Source organism: Rhinichthys klamathensis, unplaced genomic scaffold, assembly GCF_029890125.1.
Source record: "Rhinichthys klamathensis goyatoka isolate OS25496 unplaced genomic scaffold, OSU_Roscu_1.1 h1tg000522l_1, whole genome shotgun sequence".
Lineage (NCBI taxonomy): Eukaryota > Metazoa > Chordata > Actinopteri > Cypriniformes > Leuciscidae > Rhinichthys > Rhinichthys klamathensis.
This window is the reverse complement of record NW_026607001.1, coordinates 262,549-287,424: the sequence shown is the minus strand read 5'-3', so window position 1 is coordinate 287,424 and position 24,876 is coordinate 262,549. Positions and strand designations below refer to the sequence as shown.

General features: G+C 37.5%; 2 protein-coding genes across 3 annotated transcripts in view; one reads left to right on the top strand and one right to left on the bottom strand.

Annotated features, from left to right (window-relative positions):
- Nucleotides 1–11: 11 nt before the first annotated feature.
- abcg8 (ATP-binding cassette, sub-family G (WHITE), member 8) lies at nucleotides 12–7,421 on the top strand. Of its 2 annotated transcripts, none has more exons than XM_056238399.1 (13): nucleotides 12–175; nucleotides 602–703; nucleotides 1,958–2,105; nucleotides 2,204–2,442; nucleotides 2,556–2,688; nucleotides 3,998–4,267; nucleotides 4,348–4,510; nucleotides 4,636–4,731; nucleotides 4,817–5,016; nucleotides 5,090–5,166; nucleotides 6,718–6,985; nucleotides 7,075–7,202; nucleotides 7,284–7,421. In XM_056238399.1, exons 1-13 carry the CDS (start codon nucleotides 110–112, stop codon nucleotides 7,419–7,421), a joined length of 2,028 nt encoding a protein of 675 aa, XP_056094374.1. In that variant the 5' UTR covers nucleotides 12–109. The 2 variants fall into 2 exon arrangements, with proteins under 2 accessions (XP_056094374.1, XP_056094373.1); XM_056238398.1 differs by having other exon boundaries at nucleotides 4,633–4,731.
- A 3,596-nt stretch (nucleotides 7,422–11,017) lies between these two features.
- Nucleotides 11,018–24,876, bottom strand: part of lrpprc (leucine-rich pentatricopeptide repeat containing) — a 70,004-nt gene continuing 56,145 nt past the window's right edge. The window contains exons 31-38 of the mRNA XM_056238395.1: nucleotides 24,219–24,307; nucleotides 23,897–24,098; nucleotides 20,858–20,988; nucleotides 20,021–20,136; nucleotides 17,319–17,393; nucleotides 17,101–17,185; nucleotides 16,058–16,200; nucleotides 11,018–11,246 (exon numbers count right to left, since the gene is read on the bottom strand). Of these exons, the coding sequence (XP_056094370.1) occupies nucleotides 11,175–11,246; nucleotides 16,058–16,200; nucleotides 17,101–17,185; nucleotides 17,319–17,393; nucleotides 20,021–20,136; nucleotides 20,858–20,988; nucleotides 23,897–24,098; nucleotides 24,219–24,307 (913 nt within the window). The 3' untranslated portion in view covers nucleotides 11,018–11,174. The remainder of the gene's footprint in view (nucleotides 11,247–16,057; nucleotides 16,201–17,100; nucleotides 17,186–17,318; nucleotides 17,394–20,020; nucleotides 20,137–20,857; nucleotides 20,989–23,896; nucleotides 24,099–24,218; nucleotides 24,308–24,876) is intronic.

Below are 24,876 nucleotides of genomic sequence, written 5' to 3'. Positions count from 1 at the left end.
TTAGAGCAGCTTTTCTCTGCCACTTCTCAGTTTTCTCCAGGACAAGAAGAGAAGCAGGTACTTCTCTAAGCAGGACACCAGACCAGAGGGGCACAGACCCCTTTTCACCATGTCAGACCAGAGTGCTTTCCATTCAGGAGACAGCTTCAGCTCTAGAGACAAGAGACAGAGCAGGGTGAGTTCATAATGAACTATGAATATACAAGCAGTCGCTACATAAAAGTTAACCTATATCCAGAGGAAGATGTTCACATTTTATAAGTGTTGTATTCACATTCATAACAAGAGTATAGGATTATTTCCATGCTATTGCTTTATTTAGTCAAGTTCATTGAGTGTGATTCTATAAAAATGGCTCTATTGCATAAATGGACCCTGAACCATGCAGACGACTCAGTCCAGTTCTCTTATCTGCTGGCATTTGGTAGATCTGATAAAAAAAATGCGGAATCTTAATTAAACCCGATAAACTTTAAACCAAAAGTACTGACACAAAGAACCAAGAGTAATAGATTGTGTTTAAATGTAAATGAATGATAATCAAATATATAAGTGACAGGCATCTGCACTGTGCATCAACTGCATGTTTCAACACACACAGGGTCGAGACACTCTTTTCTCATCTCCAGAGGAGGACAGCAGTCTGTATTTTACTTACAGCGGAGGTCGCAATGAAATAGAAGTCCGCAATCTGAACTATGAGGTTAGAAATCTTTTCAGTCTTATTTACATTTACAACAAATTACTCCTCAAATTACACTTTTCTTCCTGTTTTCTTCTGCTAAAGTACTAAGATATTGAAAGAAGGTTGACTTGCCTTCATCCATTTTTTAAGTAGAAATACAAACATGCAGTGGGCCCAAAAAAGAAATTTGGACATATAAGTTATTTAAAATGTATGATGGGCAATTTATATATACTGCATTCACTACTTGGTCAGTAGATTTTTTTTTTTTTTTTAAGAAATCTCTTTTGCTCACCAAGACTACATTTATTTGTTCAAAAATACAGAAACAACAGTAATATTGTGAAATATTATTACACAGTAAAATAACTGTTTCCTATTTGAATATATTTTAAAATGTAATTTATTCCTGTGATGGCAGAGCTGAATCGGAGCAAGACATATTTCTTCTTATTAATAATGTTGAAAACAGGTGTGCTATTTAATATTTTTGTGGAAACGAAACCTGATACATTTTTTCAGGATTCTTTGATGAATGGAAATTTTAAAAGAACAGCATGTATTTGAAATCATTTGTCACTTTATAAATTGTTACTTTTGAACAGTTTAATGCGTCCTTAATAAAAACATTAATTTATTTTATTTATCTTAGTGACCCTTAACCTTTAAATTGTAGATGTATAAAATATCAAATTAAGTGGCAAAAAACACTTTTTAATGCATTGTACAACACATTGATGATAAATTGTTAGAAATGACAAAGAAAAAAAAGTATAATTTTCTGGTTTTCAAATATTAGTGTTAATGTTCATAGTTTCTGTAATGGTTACTCTTTATCCACTAAAAATGCAGAAGGCCGAAGAATGGGTCCGAATCAGAAACTGAAGTTAGTAGCCACTTTGTTGATGCCACTTTGCTTGATTTAACATGGGGTCTAGCAATTATTGAAAAGTAAATTGTAAAAAAAAAGAAAAAAAAAGCAATATTAAGTTCTTACATCAACCACATACAATATTTTAACAAAGTCAACGATAAGAAGCCAAATGTGTCATACCACATTACAATGTATTAAGTTTATTAATTATAGGATTTATACCTTAGTTATAATTCAGTAATGTATATAATTCCGCTTTATACATAATGGGCTCCCTGCACCATCTTTCTGTCCACTAAGAGGTCCTCTGCCTAAAAAAGTTTGAAGACCCCAAATCTAATACAATAACATTCAAACATTTTAAGGGCCCAAATAATTTCATTTATATTTGCATACAGGTGGACACAGCAGCACAGATACCCTGGTATGAGAGGCTGTCAGAGTTTAAGATGCCCTGGGAAATGCACAGCAACAAGCAGACGGTTATAAATGATCTAAATCTACGTGTGCACAGTGGCCAGATGCTTGCTGTCATTGGCAGCTCGGGTACGTCAAACTTTATATGTGCAGAGTTCTTCAACAGTGCACTTTTAGTGAATAAAACCATCATAAAAAGCCAGAAAGAAACAAAGTGTTTGTTGCAGGCTGTGGGAAGACCTCCTTACTGGACATCATAACATGTCGAGATGAGGGTGGCTCCATGAAATCAGGAGAGATTCTGATCAATGGGAAACCTTCCACACGTTCCCTGGTGAAGAAAAGCATTGCTCATGTGCGGCAGGATGACCGCTTGTTACCGCATCTCACAGTACGAGAGACGCTGGCCTTTGTGGCGAAACTGCGGCTGCCTGCGCACTTCACACAGAAACAGAGAGATCAGCGGGTGAGCAACTGAGAGCATACAGTAAATGCTAACATAATCACCCAAAGGTTATACGTGATTAACTGTCAGCATCCCCTCACCTGTTGGGTGTGTGGGGTGTTTGACCTTTACAGGTGGATGAGGTCATCGCAGAGCTGCGTCTGAGGCAGTGTGCCCACACACGCGTGGGGAATGAGTATGTGCGGGGAGTGTCAGGTGGCGAGAGGAGGAGGGTCAGCATCGCTGTACAGCTACTCTGGAATCCAGGTGAGTCTTTTACAAACCAACATGTATGAAATGAAAACACGCTTTAAGTCAACAGGAAATCAAATGTGACCCTATTTACATTAATGCATTTAGCAGAAGGTTTTACCCTAGGTGACTTATAACTACACATTTTATCAGTTCATTAATCAAACCCATGACCATAGCGTTGCTAACTTGCTAGTGCCATGCTCAACGATTTGAGCTTCAAGAATGGTATTTATTTAAATAAAGCATGTTCTAAATATTATTGTTGATGATTCATGCACATTATGTTTACAATGTTTTGACTTCGAAATAAAGCAATATCAGGAGTAGTGATGTTGTTCCGAATAGACCTTATTCAGAGCAGCGCCATGACAGGAAAGAAAGCTGCGAGGCCACTGTTCATGTTGCCTGCAATTTTTGTCACCTGAAATTTCTTGTAAAGGTATTTTTGCAGTGTTTCATCAGCAGAACAATCCAAAAACACATAAAATAAATAATAGCACAGTACAACCCAACCCAAAGAGATGTCTTCCCCTGACTGCCTCGCCTTCAGTTTCCCGTTAAAAATCAAAAGGTGGCGCTGCTTTGAATATAGGCCTATCTGTGATTTGGGTCTAGAAAAAGAGGCGAAGATTTACGTGCGATTATGGGCGTGATTTTACTTTTATGCAACAGTTAAATAAACAAGAAGTTAGTATCAAGTAACTTACATTTAAGTTGTTGTCTATATTTGCTTCGCCAAACAGTCAAAGCAACCGTCGCGTCTGGAGTGTGTTTGAACGAATCGGTTGAACTATTCTGACTCGCCAGATTGTTTGTACAAAAGGATTTGTACATTTTTTATTTCTAAAGTCTTATAAACCCGAAGACCATAAAGTATTAAAGACTAAAAATACTATAAAAAAGCTAAACTAACTCATTTCTAAAAGTAGCTTACTGGTTGCAAACACCATGCAGATTAAACTAAAACACGTTAAACGTAAAAAAACGTAGGCCTACTTGAAATACAATACGCTGAATTAAAGTCAAATATGAAAATCCTAAACTTATTTTATTGCAGCTAGTTGCCAAGACAGCATTACTCATTTTCATTTAGTTTAACTTGATGTAGGCTGCTAAAATAAAAACTAGATATAGAAAAAAAAAAACAATAAAAATGACAAAATAGAATTAGCTAAAACTTTGACTAAAATTAAATATGATTATTTTTTTATATAATATAAAAAAAATAGTTAAAAGTAAATAAAAACATGATAGTATCTCAATTATACTAAAATAATACTGGTCAGAATCGTGACTTTAGTTATATTTTATGTTTTTTCAGGTATTCTCATCCTAGATGAACCTACTTCAGGTCTGGACAGCTTCACGGCCCATAATTTGGTCATTACATTGTACCGTCTGGCTCGAGGGAACCGCCTGGTGTTGCTGTCAGTCCATCAGCCTCGTTCAGATATCTTTCAGCTCTTTGACCTGGTGGTGCTCCTGTCTTCTGGTTCAGCTGTGTACTGCGGCCAGGCCAAAGATTTGGTACCTTATTTCACTGCTCTTGGGTACCCGTGTCCAAGGTACTGCAACCCCTCTGACTACTACGGTGAGTGGAAAGAAGAACCAATGTCTTTAGTTGATCATGTGGTTTGGTTGTTGTATCTGAACTGCGAACTTCTCTTGCAGTGGACTTGATAAGCATTGATAGGCGCAGTCCTGAAAAAGAAGCACAATGTTTGGAGAAAGCCAGGACGTTAGCAGCCCAGTTTGTAGAGAAGGTAAAGAACACAGAGGATTTCATGTGGAAATCAGAAGACTGTGGTCCTTCAGCATTGGACACCCCTCAAAGGTAAATGTTGATATTCATATTGCTTCTTTCATACTGAAGCTTTCATGACAAGCATTTAATAACCTCACATACATCAATGAAAATGAAAAGCACAGAAGCTGATAATACAATTTCTACACCAGCAGTGTTCCTCATGTTTTGAATAAGGAATCAGTGATCACAGTTTCCAAACCGAGGGATCGCCTGCCGGGAAAAGTGCAACAGTTCACAATCCTAATCAGGTAAACAAACTGGAAAACACTTTTTATTGTAAAAATGTTTAGCTCAAAGTGTCTCCTGAAAGCTGTTTCCCTGTCTTTTTTATAGGCGGCAGGTATTTAACAACTACCGGGACCTGGTGACGCTGGTGGTTCATGGTTTGGAAGCCTTGCTGATGTCACTGCTCATCGGTTTCCTTTACTTCGGAGCTGGGGATGAGGGTCTTTCTATCCAAGATACTGTGGCTTTGCTCTACATGATAGGAGCTCTGACACCCTTTGCTGTTGTGCTGGACGTCATCGCAAAGTGTAGGTAAATTAAATGTTGTTGTTTTTTGGGTGTCTCCTGAAGTCCAGTGGTGTAATATTTTGTTTTTTACAGGTCATTCGGAAAGAGCCATGCTTTATCATGAACTGGAAGATGGCATGTATTCAGTCACCTCATACTTTTTTGCCAAGGTAAATAAACTGCATTATGTAAGAGCTTCAGAAATGACAGTGGTGTCTATGTATAGACCTTTGGTACATAGCAAAGCATCACAATGAAATCACTTTTTTACATATAATATACAAATTTTACATTGTTGTAATGTAAATGCTAGACAGATATAGGATTATATTTTTTGTAGAACTTTTCATGAACTTGCAGTTACAGATTCAAAAGTGTTGATCAGTTTTTTTGCTTGGGTTTTGAAAACTGTATTACAATAGATGCACGATATAACAATCCGCAGTGTAATTAATAATATACAACAGCTAGATCTGGCCCTCGAATATGATTAGCCATGCGACGATTACTATTTATATCATTCTGCTTTTCTGTGTTTATGCGTTCCAGACAGACTGACAGTTTATTAATTAGTAGTAGTGGGGATTCTTCCCACGAGTTACATCATTATACCAGTAGGTTGTGGTGACAAGTGACTGTCTTTCTGAGTGAGTCATTTGAATTATTCACTCAACCCATACGTTCAAACACACTGATTCATTGAAGGACTAAACATCAGTGTTGTTATCGTTAACTAAAATTATTACAAATTGTTTTCAGTAATTAAAGCTGAAATAAAATATAAATATTAGATAAAAACTTAAACTAAAAAAGCTAACTGAAATAAATAAGTTGAAGTACTTAAAAAACGGGCATTTTTATGTCAAAAATATAAGTTGCTCTATATTAACTTCTGGCTTATTAAATCAATTGTGGGAATTGCAAAAATCGCGGCCTTAAATTTTTACGGTCAATCGACTTGTATAAGTTCTATCAGGGCATTAATATAACTTAAAAAACTGACTTTAAAAATTAGTTGTTTCTTGTAAGAAAAAAAGTTGACAATTGCTAATCTTATTTTGATGAGTTAAAGTAATGTAAAAACATGTCATGACTTATTGATCATATATACATTTTTTTTTTTACAGATTTGTATGTCATGTACCAGTCTTTTGAATTTAAAGTTGGTAGTTGCGATAGTCTTTTTTTCCCTATTGTGACTTATATCTAAGTGAAACTGCTTCTGGAATGAGGAAAAAATGAAGGGTGGGACTTGCTTTCTTCCGTCAGGAATTGATTGGATCGTAGGAAGGGAGCTGGGTGTTGTTAACTAAATGGAGGCAGATCTCAATGCCAGTTTGCAGTTAGATGTGGAGGATATTTAGTTCCACCCTCCGCTGAGACACATCATGAAGAGAACTGATGTCGTATGGAGGGGGAGTTGCACAGATAAATAATTTATAATAAACACTGCAACATTCTTTAAAAAAAAAAAAAAAATTAATTTTGATTTCATGGCGACTTTATTAGACTTTAACCATTCTATTTATTAATATATGTTTCTAATAACACAGTTAGAAGTAGAAACTCTGAGCTACATCTGAGCTACATAACAGTTCAAACAGAAGTGAGTGACATGACAGGGAAAGGTCACCAGTTGAATATTAGCTCCTGTTTGGCCGGTGGACTTTGTCAGCTCTTGACGTTAAATTAGATATTTCAAGCGCCAGTGTCTCTTTCAGGTCCTTGGTGAGCTGCCAGAGCACTGTGCCTTTACACTGGTATACGGTGTGCCCATCTACTGGTTGGCTGGGCTCAACAGCGCCCCCGACCGCTTCCTTCTCAGCTTCCTGTTGGTGTGGCTGATGGTGTATTGCAGTCGCTGCATGGCCCTATTTGTGGCGGCAGCCCTGCCAACATTGCAGACCTCATCTTTCATGGGCAACGCTCTCTTCACTGTCTTCTACTTGACTGCTGGCTTTGTCATTAGTCTGGAAAACATGTGGCTGGGTAAAAAACATCACTGAGTTAACAGAATTGGCACTAGCTACAAATCTGCGAGTATTCCTTGAATTAATATGGATTTTTATTACCAACAGTGGCGTCTTGGTTTTCTTACATATCCTTCATGCGATGGGGTTTTGAGGGAATGCTGCAGATTCAGTTCCGTGGGACCAGACTTCCAATCTCTATTGGAAACTATACTGTAGAATTTGATGGTATTAAGGTGAGTAATCTGACCTTACTGAACAATTATGGTTTATATTAATGGATACCATTACATTAAAATGTTACGCTTTGTTTTCAGATTGTGGAGATGATGAACATGAACCAGTATCCACTGTATTCCTGCTACCTGGTGCTTATTGCTGTTGCTTTAGTTTTTATACTGCTCTATTATCTGTCACTCCGATTCATTAAACAGAAATCCAGTCAGGACTGGTGAGGAGGACAGATCAAATCAGCATAAAATCTGGTCCACATTTGCAGCTTATTCCTGCCAAGAAACCGGTCTTATAACCACAGATTTTATAAAAACAACTCTGTCAAGTCAAAATATAGCTCTCACCAAAATGAATATGTTATGCCAAATATGTTGAAGATTCAAAGTATGGAATCTCATTATTTAACTCTTTACAGACATTTTATTCAGTGTACTGATGCATTTCAATCACAACAGAACAATCTCTGGTTTTCAGTTTGAAGGCTTCTGAGATGACTGGGTGATTGAGGCTGAAACTACGTCAACTAATATTGAGTTTCATTGTACTACCACTAACTGCCGCTGGATGGCAGTAACATACTATGTTTTTCCTTCACTCTTTTAAGTTTACGTAATTATTAACTTTTTTGATAAACCACTAGACATCATGTTTGGAAGATACCTTTCAACAGATTTACTGTAACATGTCACAATGTGGATTTGTCACAGTATACTACTACAAGAGCTTTGAAAGTTTTAGAAACCCAAATGCACTGGTGCAACATACAGATCTATGCTAAGATTTAGGCCTAAGAATTTGCTACTCGGAATGTATTTGTGTCTGATTCCACATGTCTGCTGTGATTTAATGCGGCATGATGTTGAACAGAGAGATACATAACTACAACTGCAAGAGAAAGAAAAAAGAAAAACTACTGATTTGATGTTTCAAACATTACTTGAATTTAACAATTAAATATACAACCTAATGTCTAAGGACAAATTTATACTGGAAATATTCCAGTCGTACACAACATCTGGATGTCTCTGTATAAGTAATATTGGTAGCACTTTATTTTACAGTCCTGTTCCTTATGTACTATAGTAATTACAATAACTGGGTAATAATAACTACTAACCCTGAACCTAATCTTAACCCATGTTGTTATCTTATATTACTCAGTACTTTCTGTAGGTACATTAAGTACACATAAATGCACATACATGTCAAATAAAGTGCAACCCAGTTCTCTCTAAAATTGTCTGACTGTGAGCCAAATGTTTCTGTAAAATGAAGATATTTTATTAGACTTGCTCATCTGTTTCAGTCACGTGACTTTCACTCATCCCCATATTTGTGTATGGAAGTCTATTTTTGCCACATATGGAGATGAATTGTGTATTTAGTATATATAAATGTACGATTGTAAGAATTGGTAGGGTCTATGCTAACTTGAGATCTGTAAAAAGGTTTTTTTTATGACCAGGCATGGATCAAATCTAGTGATCAACGTTGCTTTGCTCCATTGATGGTTATAAATATGACGCACGAGCAGCAAAGTCTGAAACAGATGAACAGCAAAACAACTGTTATACAGTAGCTCTTGTGTCGGCACATGAAATTTAAAGTCTTAGAAGAATATGACAGGGAAAACTATCAACAATAATGTTTGTTAAAATGGAGGAAACTGAAACGGGCCATGCTTGTATAAGACTTCAGTGTGACTTTCTGTGAAGACAAAAATGGTAGGTCCACTTGAAGTATAATTCCAAACTGTTTTGATATCATCACTTATATATCATTTTAAAATGTAATGATGCTAGTGAGCTTGCTAAGAGCTCTTGGAAGATGTCATCCCTCTCTAAGGCATCTCAGCTTTTACTCAGCCATCTGCATTTGGCTTGAACAAATCCTCTGGTGTTCTCCAACTCTTCTGAGCTTCCTCCTGACCGAGGAGAAAACAGCCGTCCACCTCCCTTTGAGACAGAAAACTGCGGGAGAATGAGCTCCACTGCAATAACACACAAAAAAAACACTAAGACATGCAGAAATGTTACATAACGTAATAGTATATAATAGAAAATTCACAAAAATGTGATACGAGCAAGTAACACAATAAATGTCTGTAACCTTTCATTTGCAAAAAAACAAAACAAAAAAAGTGTCACAATATAGCCTACACTACAGATCAAAAGTTTGGCATCAGTACACATTTTATTTATAATAATTTGTGTTTTTACTTTCATTCATCAAAGAATCCTGAAAAAAAATGTTTTGATAATGTTTCTTAAAACAGCAAATCCACATGTTAGAGTGATTTCTGAAAGATTATGTGACTGAAGACTGGAGTAATGATGCTGAAAATTCAGCTTTGCCATTTTAGGAATACATTACATTTACATTTATTCATTTAGCAGACGCTTTTATCAGTTATTATACAATTTTTTCATTTTTTTTATAAAGATAATAGATATAGAATAGAAGATAAAGTGAGTATTAATGGATCAAGTGTTGCAAAAAAAGATGCGTCTTCAGCCGTTTCTTGAAAATGGCCACGGACTCAGCAGCTCTGGATTCCACCAGCATGGAACAGACCAGAAAAAGGTCAGAGAAAGAGATTCTGCACCTCTTTGAGATGGCACCACAAGACGGTGTTCACTTGCAGAGCGCAAGTTTCTGGATGGCACGTAAGTCTGTAATGAGTTTAGGTAGGAGGGAGCAGAGCCAGTGGTTGTCCTGTAGGCAAAAGTCAGTGACTTGAATTTGATGCGAGCGGCAACTGGCAACCAGTGCAATTTTAAAATATTTTAAAATAGATTGAAACAAAAAATAGTTCTTTTATATAGTAATATTGTTACATATTTTATTACAGTTCTCACTGTATTTTTGATCAAATAAATGCAGCCTTGGTGAGCATAATAGTCTTTTTTTCAAAAAAAAATTTTTTTAATATAATAATAGCCTACAGACTCCAAACTTTTGAACTGTAGTGTATGTATTTTATTCAAGGTAAATGCATCTGTGAATGTACCTGGAATCAAAAATGTTGGAATACACAGAGTGCTTCACAACTTTTACTTAGTGGTTTGATATCTAAATGTTATTTTTTTTAACATGCTCCAATGTATTACTGGTAGCCTATTCAATGACGTTTGCTACGACAATACTGTCACGAGAGAGGTCAGAGGTCAAACCTACACTAGTAGAGACACCAGGACAGAAGAGCTGGTCCTCTGACGGTCACAGCGAGATCTCTTCAGACTTCAGTTCACTGCCACTGGATGGCAGCGATGTTCTGTTCGTTTCCTTCCACACTTTTGTTCAATTTGGCAAGAGATTAGAGCAGAGCTTTGGTAAATATCCATAAACAGCTTTTCTTTGTTCCAGTCTGAATGTTTATTTATTCAAGTATGTAGAAGATTTCACCGCTCAAAGCGTGTGCCGATAAGGCTATATCAAAAATCTTTTGAAAGGTTTTGTAAATCATGCATTTGTTTTAAAAGCTAGATAATGTACGTTTTTTGCACTTGTGCTAAATCCTGATAAATGTATGTTTCAAAGAAGAAGAAAAATTGAAAGCAGGATGCATGTCAGCTGATCCATGATTGTTCCAATGAGATGTTTATTATACAGCACTGTATATATTACTACATAACTAAGATTACGGGTAATGAAATGGTAAAAAACTTTACTGAGCTTTTCACAAATAATCCATGTTGTCATTTAATGCTTCTTAAATGAATATTTCCATTTGTTGAAAACAACTCATTGTGGGACACTCATGTAATGAACAAACAAAAGAAAAGATAAAAAAAAAAGAAACTAACGAAAGAGCCACTAAAGTTTTGGGTTTACATTTATTTGCATAAATATTTATGTACACGTTAACTATATCATGACATCATTATGAAGGGCAAAAACAAACAATTACAGTATAACACACAAGCTGTGCACATCTGCTGTATATAAAAAAAAAAAAATGAAGGAAGGTGTTTTTAGTCGTCGGCCGGCCCCAGGGATTCCAACCGCTGCTTCTTCAGTTTGTCTGCGTAGAAACGAAAAGACTCCTGCGAGACAAAAAACAAAAAGCATTTTTCATTTTTACTCCGTAAGAGGCAAAACAAGCCAAAAATGTTCAACACAATTGTACTTTGAGTGAGTGTTGTGTTCCAGTCAGAAACCTTGGGCTCTGTGTGTAGTTGTGTGTTTCCCTGCCATCTAGGGCAAACTAATAACAACCACACGGTCCAAACAAATCCTACGCTCTCGTTTCATCTTACAAACCATATTAATTCACAAATAACATATTTACTCGTTCCCCATCCTGTAATTAAACAGCACAGGCTCTCTATTTTTGGAAGGTGAGTGCTTTTAGAAGATTACCATTTCTCCAACAATGTATATTCCCTTATTAATGGGGTAATTAAAGTCGATAAATAACAGCCGCTGTGTACGAGAAATGAGGCCAGATGTGAACGGCACCTCAAATCTCTCCTTATCGCCTCTCTCCGGAGACTCTTTGTACTGTGGTATTAGTGGCGGCCGCGGGACCGAAGGAGTTGAATGGAGCGGGATGGAGTGCTACCTGAGATTGCTTTGTGGGAACTTGAAAGGTGCACAGAGTGCAGAGGTGCGGTGAGGTTTGTAGATGGCTGACAGTCTCCTCTAAATCTGTTGAAAAACACCGGAGCGCAGTTCTGACGGAGTAAATAATACAATAGCGTGTGAAGTGGACTGAGGCGGCTCTTACGCTACTGTAAAAGTAGGAGTATTTCAGGTGTGACTTCAAACTAAAACCTAATCAATTAGTGCTTGACCAACTCCACAAATGGTTATTAAATAAAAAAGCCTGACATTCAATCATGTTTGAAAAATCACAACTGCCCACACAATGGTTGCACAGCATGTGTGGTTCATGAAGAAGCTCATGTTTTGAATTGGGCAATTTGTTGCATAATACCACGTAAGTAAACATCTACATTACCGATCAAAGGTTTACAGACAGTAAGATTTTTGCTTACCAAGGCTGCATTTATTTGACAAAAAATACAGTAAAACTGTGAAATATTACAACCAAAAAAAAAAAAAAAACTCTTTTCTATTTGAATACATTTTGAAATGTAATGTATTCCTGTAATAACAAAGCTGCATTTTCAGCATCATTACTCCAGTCTTCTGTATCACATGACAGTTAGAAACCATGATTTTTTTTTTTTAAGACTTTTTTAAATAAATAAATAAAAAACTAGTAGTAACAGTAGTGCAAGTTTGCACAAGGAAACATACTGTACCACTATATTCATTGTGTGAGTATTCTATGTGTAAGTAGGGCTGAACGTTATATAAAATATTCACTATATTTGTGATGATTTTGCTGGAGATATAAAAACGGCAACATCATGAATATCGCAAAGATTTGAGTGTGCTTACAATTTGGCCATTAAGTCTTAAGATTTATGAAAGCATCTAAAATTTATGAAAAGCAGTAGCAAAACTCATTTGAGTGGGTAACTCAGACTCATTTCAGTGAGTCTGTTCAAACGGTCCACTGAAATGAATCAATTCAAAATTCTAAATGAACAATTTGCCTATATAATCTGAGCTGATAGCCTCGTGGGCGGCACTCCTACATGTAGTGTGGTCGCACAGAGTTGAGTCGCAGCTTAGGTTCTCTTCCCGGTCCTGAGCTTTGTGGCATTATGCATTATCCTGCTGGAAGTATCAGAAGATGGGTACACTGTGGTCATAAAGGGATGGACATGGTCCACAACGATACTCAGGTTGCCTGTGGTATTTAAACGATGGTCAATTGGTACTAAGAGGCCCATAGTGTGCCAATAAAATATCCCCCACACCATTGCACCACAACCAGCCTGAACCGCTGATACAAAATAGACCCATGCTTTCATGTTGTTTACGCCAAATTCTGACACTACCATCTGAATGCTGGAGCAGAAATCGAGACTCATCAGACCAGACAATGGCTGCGTCCCAATTCGCCTACTAATACTAAGCCCTAAAAGTATGTACTCTTTTTGTGAAGAAAAAGTACATACTTTTGAGTGTGTAGCAAAAGAGTAGGCAAGCTTTGGGACATACTACTTCATCATCTTTAACGGACAGCTCTGTCGCGTGCATCATGTCACCGTAAACTGCCCTGTCAAACATCTTGTCACAGTTAAAATCCTCCATTCAATCTAATTTAATTTCTTACTGTTTCGGAGAGAAATGTTGTAGCACGTTCACCTGCCAGTCGTGGGTCTTTCATGAGGAGACTCTCCTCATGCGTTTGCAATTTGAATATAATGATGCATTCAAAAGTTAATGGCTAAACGTATCTTTACAAAAGTTCACAATGCTGCTGCAGATGCAATATAATCTAGACAACATTGAATAAATACATTTTCGTCAGGTTAGATACTGATAATTAATCACTCAAACCCCTTTATCTAAACCTCTCTACATAACCGCCGGACTCGCGCGTCCTCCATGTCTGTAGTTTTTTAAACTAAATGCATTGAGTTGCTGCCATGTGATTGGCTGATTAGATATTTGCATTAACGAGCAGTTGTAGAACAGGTGTACCTAATAAAGTGGCCAGTAAGTGAATCGCTCCATCCGAAATCACATACAGTATGAATGAAATTCAACATCCGCCATGTTGTCATTGTCATGTGAACTACGGCGTCAGTTGCGTCGCTTTACTTTCATTCACAAATCCTCTCCTGTGGCCTCATGGGATAGTAAAGAGCTCCATCGAATGCAAACTTCAGAATGTCACCGGAAGTAGTAGGTAATCCAGGTACTTTTTGTTTACTGTTTCATAAATACTATGAATTCGTACATACTACTTGGCTCACATACAGTTTTTCGCATAATATATAGTATAAAAGAAGGCATATTCGGACAAAGCGTGTATAATCTTGTGTTCATTTACTGGAAAAAAATAATTACGTTTGCAATTATTTAAAGGTACAATATGTAGGATTTTTGCAGTAAAATATCCGAAAACCACTAGGCCAATGTTATATATTTTGTTTAGTTGATTACTTACAATATCCCAAATGTTTCAAACTATTTGTAAATCATGAGAAAAATTGCGATTTTAACCAAGGAAACGGGGCGTGTGAGCCTATGGTGTGAGCAGGGGTGAGTCATCGCCAGTCAATGGCGTCATATCCGCGTTACCCTCGGTTTCCGCTTGTACTGCCATAGTAACCATGGCGACAGACGTAGACAACTGGCTTATGCTCAGCAGGACGCTCACACTGTTGTTTTGTTCAAACATTATGGACCATGGCAAGCAGACTTTGAGACTAAAAGAGGACTAAAACGAAGATCAACATCTTTCGAGATCCACGTCCGCGACTAACTTCGACTTGACAGAGACGCGAGTGTTGCATGTAAGTTACTTTATTAGACAGGTGAGCAAATGTACATAAAACCAGTACCGCTGCTAGCCATTTTGGTGCCCTAAGCATAATTCCTAATTAATGCTTTACCGTCATCAATATACGCCTTTGTTATTGTAAGAGGTTAGCGACCCCTGGTGGCCAAAAATCATACATATTGTACCTTTAAACTAGGGCTGGGCGATAAAACGATAACTATAATTATCGCGATATATTTTTTCTCGATAAAACGATATCAAGAGGTCGATAAATGTTCGATAAGGTGTATGCACCAAAAGCGGAACGAAACTCATTTGAACCGCGCGCGCCTCACGGACTGTTTATCCGCTCGGCTCAAAGTCCAAACGGCAGCGCGAGCTCGCTAGAGCAGACGCGTTTACTCTGATCGTCTCGCTCACGAGATCCAGTGAGAAGCGCTTAAGTTCAGCGAAGAACACAAATGTCCAGTTTAAATCAGTTCAAAGGCAGATGAAACACCGCTGACAGACAGGAGAAACACTGCGCAGCGAAACAGTAAGAATCTGAATTGATACTGAATCCATTGAGCCTACCATGGATTTACTGTAACGTTAGCCTAGTAATATTAACTGCACCATGAAATGTGGGAAATACATATTGAATTGTATAATATTATTAATGTAGACAATGTATTAAATGACTAATGGAATATAATTACAGTATTTAATAATGTATTTAACTGTTAGGCTACTGTTTTTCATACAAATACCATAGAAACCATAAAGTTACATTTTGCCATGATAGTGAGGTGCTATAGGCTGTACCTGGCTTTATCTGTGGTTATCATGATCTAAATGCATAATACTGGATGACCAATGGTTAATTTTAATAAAACTCAAACAGTCAGAATATTACATTTTACCAAATAAAAATGTGGTCCTTAAATAAAAAACAAACAAACAAACAAACAGATGTTACTGTTTTTGTTAATGAACATAAATTTAACATAGTAGTATTAGCTTGAGTTAGGATGCAGATTTACTGTCAACTCACTGTCAAATATGCATTTCGAGACAAAACATGTAATTTGAATATTGCAGCCTGCACTGCAAACTGTGCTGAAGAAATATTTTTCTTTTCAGATATTTATTTTGTTAAGGAAAAATGACAAATGTTTGAATGTTCTACCTCAGATTTTTAAAACCACAACGCTCTGGTTTATACAACTTTCACTTAGGAGCAAAAATCTGCCTTTAAACTTGAAAGAAATAAAGATTTGACATTTATCGTGATAATTATCGATATCGACTGATATATAAAAAAATATCGTGATAAATTTTTTTGGCCATATCGCCCAGCCCTACTTTAAACATTATTTTTAACCACATTTTTTAAAAAACATTTCAATCGACTTTGCAACAATGCCTGTTTGGTTTAAATGATTCCTCTTATTTATATAAAATTACATGTTCAAAATGTATGAAGTGTTAATGATTGTGGATGATTACCGGAGGCTCCTGGAAGGGAAGAGTTTCTCCAGCTTCCGTGTATAGTAGCGCCAGTCTTTTGAGAGTTAACTCCTCAGCCTTCACCCCCTCAGCCTGCATGCGCTCATACAGAGCCTTCGCTGAACTGAGGTCCTTATCCAAACCTGTTGAGAGTGAGGCAGAACAACAGCTGTGTTAAACAACCAATATTTCATTCTGCACATATCAGGCCTCATGAAATAGTGATGCTGCAGAGGTCTCTAAGTACTGAAACGTGTCAAAGTTCTCACGGTAGGCTGGCTAAAGTAGCCCCTCATTAGGGAACATGTGTTTGTATTAGCAAACGTGCCTCCTGTGAGTCAGTCAATGCGTTCCGCTTGCTGCATTTTTAATTGGCAGACTATTAACGGACTAGCTTTGCTGTGTGCCAAAACAGTGGGGTGACTCAAACAGGCCAGTGAGATGAGAACAGACTTAATGCCATTGTCCACCAGATGAAGCATGTAGCTTTTAACAGTGATCATGTTAAAATAAAATGCTATTCAATGACAGAGGCAGAACAACATGTGCAGTTCCAGATGATTACAGAGTAACACAATAGCACTAATTGTTTAAGTTGCTCACATTTACTTTTGTTCAATTACACAGGCAAAATTCAGTCATTTCACCCAAACAGATTTCGCAATGGGTTCAAATAGGTAACACGGATTTGCTGCGTTGACGAACCTAAAGCCGCCCGGTTTGAAAGTGACTTCTGTGTGAGCTGTGCTTCATACATTAACATGCAAAAACAAAAAACTTGATTTCATGGCGACTCTATTAGACTTTAATCATTCTATTTATTAATATATGTTTCTAATAACACAGTTAGAAGTAGAAACTCAGTTACATCTGAGCTACATAAGTTCAAACAGAAGTGAGTGACATGACAGGGAAAGGTCACCAGTTGAATATTAGCTCCTGTTTGGCCGGATTAACAAAAAATATATCTTACTGACCCCACACTTTTGAACGGTAGTGTATTTCACCCTGGAAATTAGGGTTGATACAAATAGTTGTCTTACTGTAGCATTTCATCAGGTGTGCATAGATATTCTCCTTCTCTGTGAAGTCAGGAATCAGCTCAGTCAGTCTCTTGATTTTATCAGCCTATATAGGGAGGAAAATAGAGTCTTTATTCACAAACTGTGTGACCATATTGTGCCCGATTTGGTGTAATAACTTGAAATGCATCCATTTCAAGAAAATTTAGAGCATGAAGGCTATAACTGGGCTTGTTTACCTGTCCCGGCTGCTGAGCCGCTTGTAACATGTATGTGAACATTACGTCCTTCTGCTCGTTGACAGCCGCACAGCGCTAAAGCAATCAAAGAAGCACAAGAGACCTTAAAACTCTCAACACAAACATTTACCGCATATCATAACGTGTGTGTTTACATGCAAGCACAGTATCTGCCCTTGAGAAAAACATAACCCTTGGTATAAAAACAATTACTTGTATTTCCTGTATCCACACAGCAGGCAGTTAAAAGGTGGTGTATGGAGGTGTGTGTAACAGCATGAAGGGAGCATGTGTTTTTGAATGTATCCATCTTCCATTACATCCTTTAGCACTCAGTGCAGCGCACTATAGTTAAGGGTTAATTATACAGCTAATAAGGGAGTCAAGCAAATAACCACTTATTTCTTTATGAAAATTAAAATGTACAGTGTCTGCCCAATTTAAAGTACAATTATCTACACTTAGCCGTATAAAGGCTTTGAATTGCATCGGCGTGCTCCTGAGCTTTCAAGCGCCGGTGTGCAATTTTCACACTCTTTAATCAGGACAATATAACACAAGTTAAAATAAAGGCACAGTGAATTCCAGAAGGGTAAACTGTGCTGTACAGAAGCTGTAGGTCTTGAGAACAACCTCAAGCAGCTTTGTCAAAAAGGAGGATGTTAGCAGAAATCAGGCTTTTTATGGTTATCGTGGGTTCCTTTAAAGCAAACATGGACTAAACATTTTATTTAGCAATTCATGTTACATGCATTTGTGGCATAATGGCAGTTTTTAAAATCTTGTTACAAGCATTTACAATCTCTCAAAAGAAAATTGTGAAGCTTGTATTAAAAGCAAAAATGTATTGCATGCATTATTTGAGCTGAAAAGTTTTCAAAAATTCAATTTCAATTGTTTTGGTTACTAAGCGAGGACTTTTAAACATTTTTATACGCGTTAAATTATAGTCACTAAAATGGTGCTGAGCGAAAAAACATTTATTTTCAATACAGAAATTAGAATTATTATTTACCATTCCGATATAAAAATTCAGGACCATGGTCTAATCTAGGTGGATGAGTTTCTGGGTTAGCCATTTCATTTCTGAGTTTAGATTTGTCTTTACATAAGTCCTTTTCTTTCTGGGTTTACCATGTTGACATGATTATAGCAGGAATTGAAACTGGATTACATAGTTTTAGCTAGTTACATGTTAAAACGGGGTTTAAATTTGGTCAACAGCAGTTTAACCGTATTTGCTTGAAGCACGAGAACAAACCTCAGAGTTCTCTAACGTTAAGCCAAGCCCGCACGTTTGAGCATCCATTTACCATATTTGATGAGCTCAATGTACATGTTATGTACATGGATCAAACTTTTTATGTTTTATCTGTTCATCATACATGACTTGGATTAAAGCTCTTGATTTATATGGATTACTTTTATGATCTCTTTAAAATATGAAAGTTTTTTTGGAGCCGGTTTTCAATGGAGGGGCAGAAATCTCTCATATTTCATTAAAAATATCGGTAGCACTTAATTTTACAGTCCTGTTCCCCCATGTACTTTAAGTTATTACAATAACTGGGTAATAACTAGGTAATAACTAGGTACTAACCCTGAACCTACCCCTAAACCTAATCCCAACCCATGTAGTTACCTTATATTAATCAGTACTTTCTTAGATAAGTACACAAAAATGCACGTACTGTAAAATAAAGTGCAACCAAAAATCTTCATTTGTGCTTCCAAGATCAATGAAAAGTCTTATGGGTATGGAACGACATGAGTGTGAGTAAATGATGACAGAACATTCATTTTTGGATGAACTATGCCTTTAAGTCAAAACATTAAAATACACTAATCATATTTAAGCTTAGGCCCCTTTACTTCCATTGCAGGTGCTCAACATTATACCACAAACTCTAATACAGTACAGATTCATTTGTATTGAACCCGGAAAATGTCTGAGATGCTTCGAAAAAGTCTCATCCTGTCCTGTGTGTGTGTTGGTATGCGTCTTTTGAAACTGCTGGACTGCCCTTCGCTTTCTCTGGGTTCAGCGGCAATGCGGTCAAATTACAAGCCAATCGTGAAGGATGTGGGATTGTCTTGCATCTGCTGAATTAAAAGCCGAGGGGCCTGGGAGGCTTTTAACAGGCTGCTATATTAAAATCACAACAGGCTAAGGTGGGCAGAGTGCCTTCACGACAATCAGAGCAATTAAAACTACAGCCCAGCAGCTTCACTCCTGAGAGTTACTATCCGATGCTATTCACGACACCTACAACACGACGAACAAGATCAAACCAAACACGCTGATCTAAGACTTTCTGTAAAAATAATCATCTTTTAAAATTTAGCATTCCATCTCAGGGACGCTGTAAAGTAAAGCTTCCTGTTATTTCGACATCTCAAAGGATATTACTCACTCCTAGGTTTAGTGGTGCCCTAATGCAGCCATTTTGTTCCTCGACTCGCTAAAGTGCTTTTTGAAAAAGGGAGAGGAAAAATCTTGTACAAGACCATCTAAGCAAGTAAAAACGACTGAATGATTAAAATATGAGACAGCAAGAGGTCAAAAAGAGCAGCGTTCACTTGAGTTGGAATTGTGGTTGGCAACAGGGTCAGCTAGTTTCAATACTAACTCGAATTAGACTCAGCAATTTAGCAAGGTCACAGAGTCCTCATGCATATCTTGGTTTGTTAAGAGACGGTACCTGCAGGAGAAACTTGGCCTCTTCTGTCCTGCCCATGTCCAAGTAAACCAGGAAGAGGTCTGCAGCGGATCTGTAGGAGGCAAAGTGATTGCAGAGCCTTTCTGCCATGGCACTCACTGGACATAGAGAGAGATGTCAATAAATCACATGCCTACACAGTAATTACTATGTTACAACACATCATTGGGTGCTCTAATGTTTCTCCAAACCAGAAACTCACAAACAAGAGCTAGAAGTCAGTTTAGAAGTACTCATATAATTCACAGTGGTTCTCAACCTTTTTCTCTTCAAGACACCCATTTTGAAGACTCTACCACCATGTAAGCTATATATATATATATATATATATATATATATATATATATATATATATATATATATATATATATATATATATATATATATATATATATATACACACACACACACACATATACACACATATATATTATATATTATAAATATATGCCCTTGTAACCGCCCCTTGACTCACATTCTACAATCCAATTAATTCCCGATTGACCAAATCTGGTTCAGCTCCACTTTTTTTCTCATTCAAGTAATTTCAGTCTATGTCACAATAGGAGAGAAAACTTGCCCGCAATTTCCACTTCATGCCGACTTTAACCAAGTGTCAAAAAACGAGGAAAAAAGTAATAAATATTTTTTTTAGATAATTAAAACTATAGAGTTTTTGAGAAATTTCAAGAACTGTATGTTCTACAAATGAAACTGTTGTTGACGGGACAGATTAAAATAAGGATTAAAAAATATTTTGTTGAGGTGCCCTGGTTGAGAACCACTGATATAGATGAAGAGGTGGTGTGTGGGTCTCACATCGATCTAGTGCAGCTTCATTGTTGGCATCAAGAACTTTGCGGAAGACAAAGGAAATACTGGTGTTCTGACTCTCTGTGTTCTGGGTGTAAACGGACTCCAACAGCTCCACTGCACGGTCAATTTCCCCACTGCAGAGGGAGAAAGGAGAGTTCATACTCAGTGTTAGTGATTTAAACAAACCCCTTTATAGCCCAAGTTTCTTAGGGATTTTATCCATTATTCTCCTCCGGTGTGAAATACAGCATTATTCATGATGACTTGCACCTCCACGCATATGGCCTTTGTATACAAAAAGTGTCTTACAAAATTTAAATCAATATATTGTTATTTGTGAATGAGTAGACAGGATGATTTTCACATCATTTTATATTAGGGGTGTAACGATACACGTATTCGTATTTAACCGTTCGGTATGAGGCTTTCGGTTCAGTACGCATTACAAACCGAACGATTCCTTTGGACCATTTTTCCTGCCGGTGCCACCAAAATTTTGTTAGCAGTCACGCTGGTGCGACCACCACGAAAATGCCCAACATCAAATGGCAAACGTAATGAAAGCGGAACGAAACTGCGCTACTCATTTTGTGCTTCACGGACCAATGTCAGTGCAACACGAGCCTATTTTGATCAAGCGACACTGTAGCTGTGTCCCAAATGACGCACAACACATGCACTGCAAAATGCTTCTCCATGTTGACCACCAACGGGCAGCAACCATGTCCTAAATACTTATTCTTCCAGCCACTTTCGTTGGAATTTGCACTTTCCCATTTATTTACGACCTTACGAGATTTACTTTTAAATTTACTCGAGTTTTACTCCTCCACGTCGCAGCCCGCCAAAACATCCAGCGTTGGGGAAATTTTGCACTGGCCGGAGACAATTGCCAAACTGGATCCGTGTGTTTATCACTCCAAAGTACATATTTTGTGAAAGCAAATCAAAGTTATTAATTATGACTGCTATCTACTTAAAATAAGTTGGTAATATTTTTTCGTCAAAACTATCAAAAAAAATTAATGCGTGAAGAAATAAAATGTAGTGCTTTTTAATGCCATTTAAGGCCTTAATTTTCACAAAATTCACTTTTAATGCTTTTCAATGCCCAGCAGAAACTCTGTTTAAATACAACTGGTCCTAACACCAAGTACTTAATTCATACTCAACTAGTTTTAGGTTTATTCTTCTTGAATGAACAAGATAGTTTGTAAAACATACTTTTAGAGTTCAAACTAAAAGGCAAGCAGAAGAAAGCAAGCCATGGGAAAATTTCCATTCCATTTCTGCTTCCCCTCCATCCCCCAACTTTCATTTACAGAACACTAAGTACATAAAACTTTCATTGGCCACATTAATATTCCGGGCCCAGCCATCGATTGTCATTCTTCACCATTCCTAAAGTCTTGAGACAGTGTCGGACAGCGGAAGAGCAAAGCGTTCCTCACGGCTGATTGGGCGGCTTCCCCATTCACACAGCTTTATCCTGTCGGGGTGAACTCTGACCCCCGGGGGGACATAAGCAACAGTGACACGTGTGCTGTGTGCGGCTGAGCCAAGCTGACTGGTTAAGAGGCGAGATGAGGGCTCCGGAACCCGGGCACCACATTAATATGGTCCATTGTGAATTATTCAGACTACATAGTCATAGCCATCACAGCAGATTTGAGCCTTTAATAATAATGGGGGAAGAGGGGTGAAGGGGATGGAGAAAAGGTAAGATGAAAGAACAGGAAGATGAAATTGAGGTGGGAGAAAAGGCCACATGAGCAGGCGGTCCTTTGTTACACAACAAACCTTTGATGACACCAATTTAGTCAAGGTCAAACCACTAAAAGTTCACATTTCATGTTATTTACAGAAACAAGGGTGCTTCATGGTTATTTTTGTGAAAACAAATTCATGAAAAGAACACAGAAAAGATTGTGCAGGTATAATCTAATCTCACCCGCCAGACAGTCTGCTAGTGCTCCCTTTGTTAGAAACATTGAACATGTAGTTCAGAGTTTCTGAGATAATACAATACAATCAAGTCTTTGTCATAGTCAATCACAGTCTTAACCTCAAAGTCATCTGCGTTTCTCCAGCAGCAAGGTATGTGGTGCCAATTTTTGCTGCATTTAGTTTCACTGTGGATCCGGTTTAAAAACATCTGAACGGTTGCTCATCTCCAGTATTGTAAGCCTTGCTCTAGTAGCCAAGCCAACGAATAAGGAGATCTTTGAGTCTTGTAGCTGTATAATACATTTTGATGCATGGCGTCGCTGCTGTGATGACGGTGTTGTAGGTGGTTCCTTCCACAAGTGTCTACTGAAATTCAGGTCATTAGATATAGGTCATGTCCCAATTTACAGGGTTCACACACCTCTTGACCAATGAATTGCCATGATTTTTCAATTGACTTGTCAAGTTGTTCATAATTACTGGATAAGGATTAAAAAAACAAAAAATTGTACCTTGGAAAATGTCCATGTTTTTTAAAGATTTTGTTTATTTGCATGCGTTTTCTGTGAAAATATGCCTGAATTTAAAAACTCCATATTTTTTTTAGCTTTTCTATGGCAGTGAAAGAACTCTGCATGTACGTAACTGTTCAAAAGTTTGGGGTCAGAAAAAATTAATAAAAAATACTTCTATTTCAAATTAATGCTGTTCTTTTGAACTTTAAATTTATCAAATAATTCTAAATCTAAAATACATCACTGATTCAGATTAAGAAGCTGTTTTCAACATTGATAAGAAATGTTTTGGCTTGGTGAGCATAAGAGACTTCTTTCTAAAACATTGAAAAGAATCTTCAAAAGTATGATTTATGATTATTTCGACAGTTTTATTCACTATTGAGCATAATTTGAAAAACAGATTGCTTTAAAAAATAATAGCAATATCTCTCATCAACAAGCTGCACCATATGTGAGGTATTCCTACCATGTACAAATAACAAATGGACAAGTCATGTGATCACTTGAGGTAACTTCTAAACCTTTATGAGCAATAATAGTAATTGCTTGGCATGGCAAAAAAAAAAAAAATCCTTACTTTTTAATATGAGCGAGGGCAGTATTGTTGACAAATAACATGCTGGACAGCTTGACGGAGCCTAAGGTCTTCACCAAGGCCTCCACTCCCTGGATGTCCTGTGTGTTCCCCTCACTAGCAAGACCCTGAACCAGTCGAGTGATGGCCAAATGACTGGGCACCTGGTCAGCCTGTAACATGCCCTTAAAAATCTCCATGGCATCTGTGAGCAGGGACAGATCATGTGGTCGGGTTTAATAAAACAAAGCCATGGAAGAAACCTAGATAATCCACAGTATCACTAATTGCTGAACTGAGAGAACAGATCAACGTGTGTACTCACCATTCACCTGGCATCTCTTCACTTGAGAGATGATGAGTAGGTTGTTGGCCATGTCACTTAAACAGAACCTAGGAATATGATCAGCAGCACTGAGAAGACAAAAGGAAGATGGGGACTGGTTGAAGAACTGAAGTTTGTGAAATAGCAGTGTTATGTAGGATCAGCTGTATTTATGAATAATACATGATGTTGTACATGCATGTTGATGCTGAGAGCTATTTCTTTACTAGTGAGCATAAAATTGTGCGCATGCATGTGTGTGAGACTGAACAAATCCACAAATCTGGATCCACTCTCCCCATTCATTTTCCCCTCTTCTGTCACTTAAACCTCAATCAAAGTCTTCTTTTTTTATTACCCTCACTGGCCAGATTAATCCAGCCGTCCAATTGAGCATCAGCCGCCGCTCCTTATCTCCACGGCGACCGGCCAACAGCCGCTCGCACAGCAGATTGGCCCAGCGACCAGAGTCAGAGTTACTCTTATCAATCCTAAGAAAATCCTTGTGTCCTTCTCCTTACTCTCCTCTAGTCCTCTTAAGTGCTGGACAATCCCATCCCTCGCTTCTCTCCTCCATTCCCAATCCCCTTAATCTGTCCTTAAAGCACCCCGCTGGCCAAGACCAATGTCCTGCCAAACATCTGCTTGAAGACCACCA

Excerpts from the sequence above, each read along its gene's own strand:
- abcg8 (XM_056238398.1), top strand. The coding sequence starts at position 110 with ATGTCAGACCAGAGTGCTTTCCATTCAGGAGACAGCTTCAGCTCTAGA. Across the intron at positions 4,732-4,816 it reads CAGTTCACAATCCTAATCAG|GCGGCAGGTATTTAACAACT; the intron begins GTAAACAAACTG and ends TCTTTTTTATAG. Across the intron at positions 7,203-7,283 it reads TAGAATTTGATGGTATTAAG|ATTGTGGAGATGATGAACAT; the intron begins GTGAGTAATCTG and ends CTTTGTTTTCAG.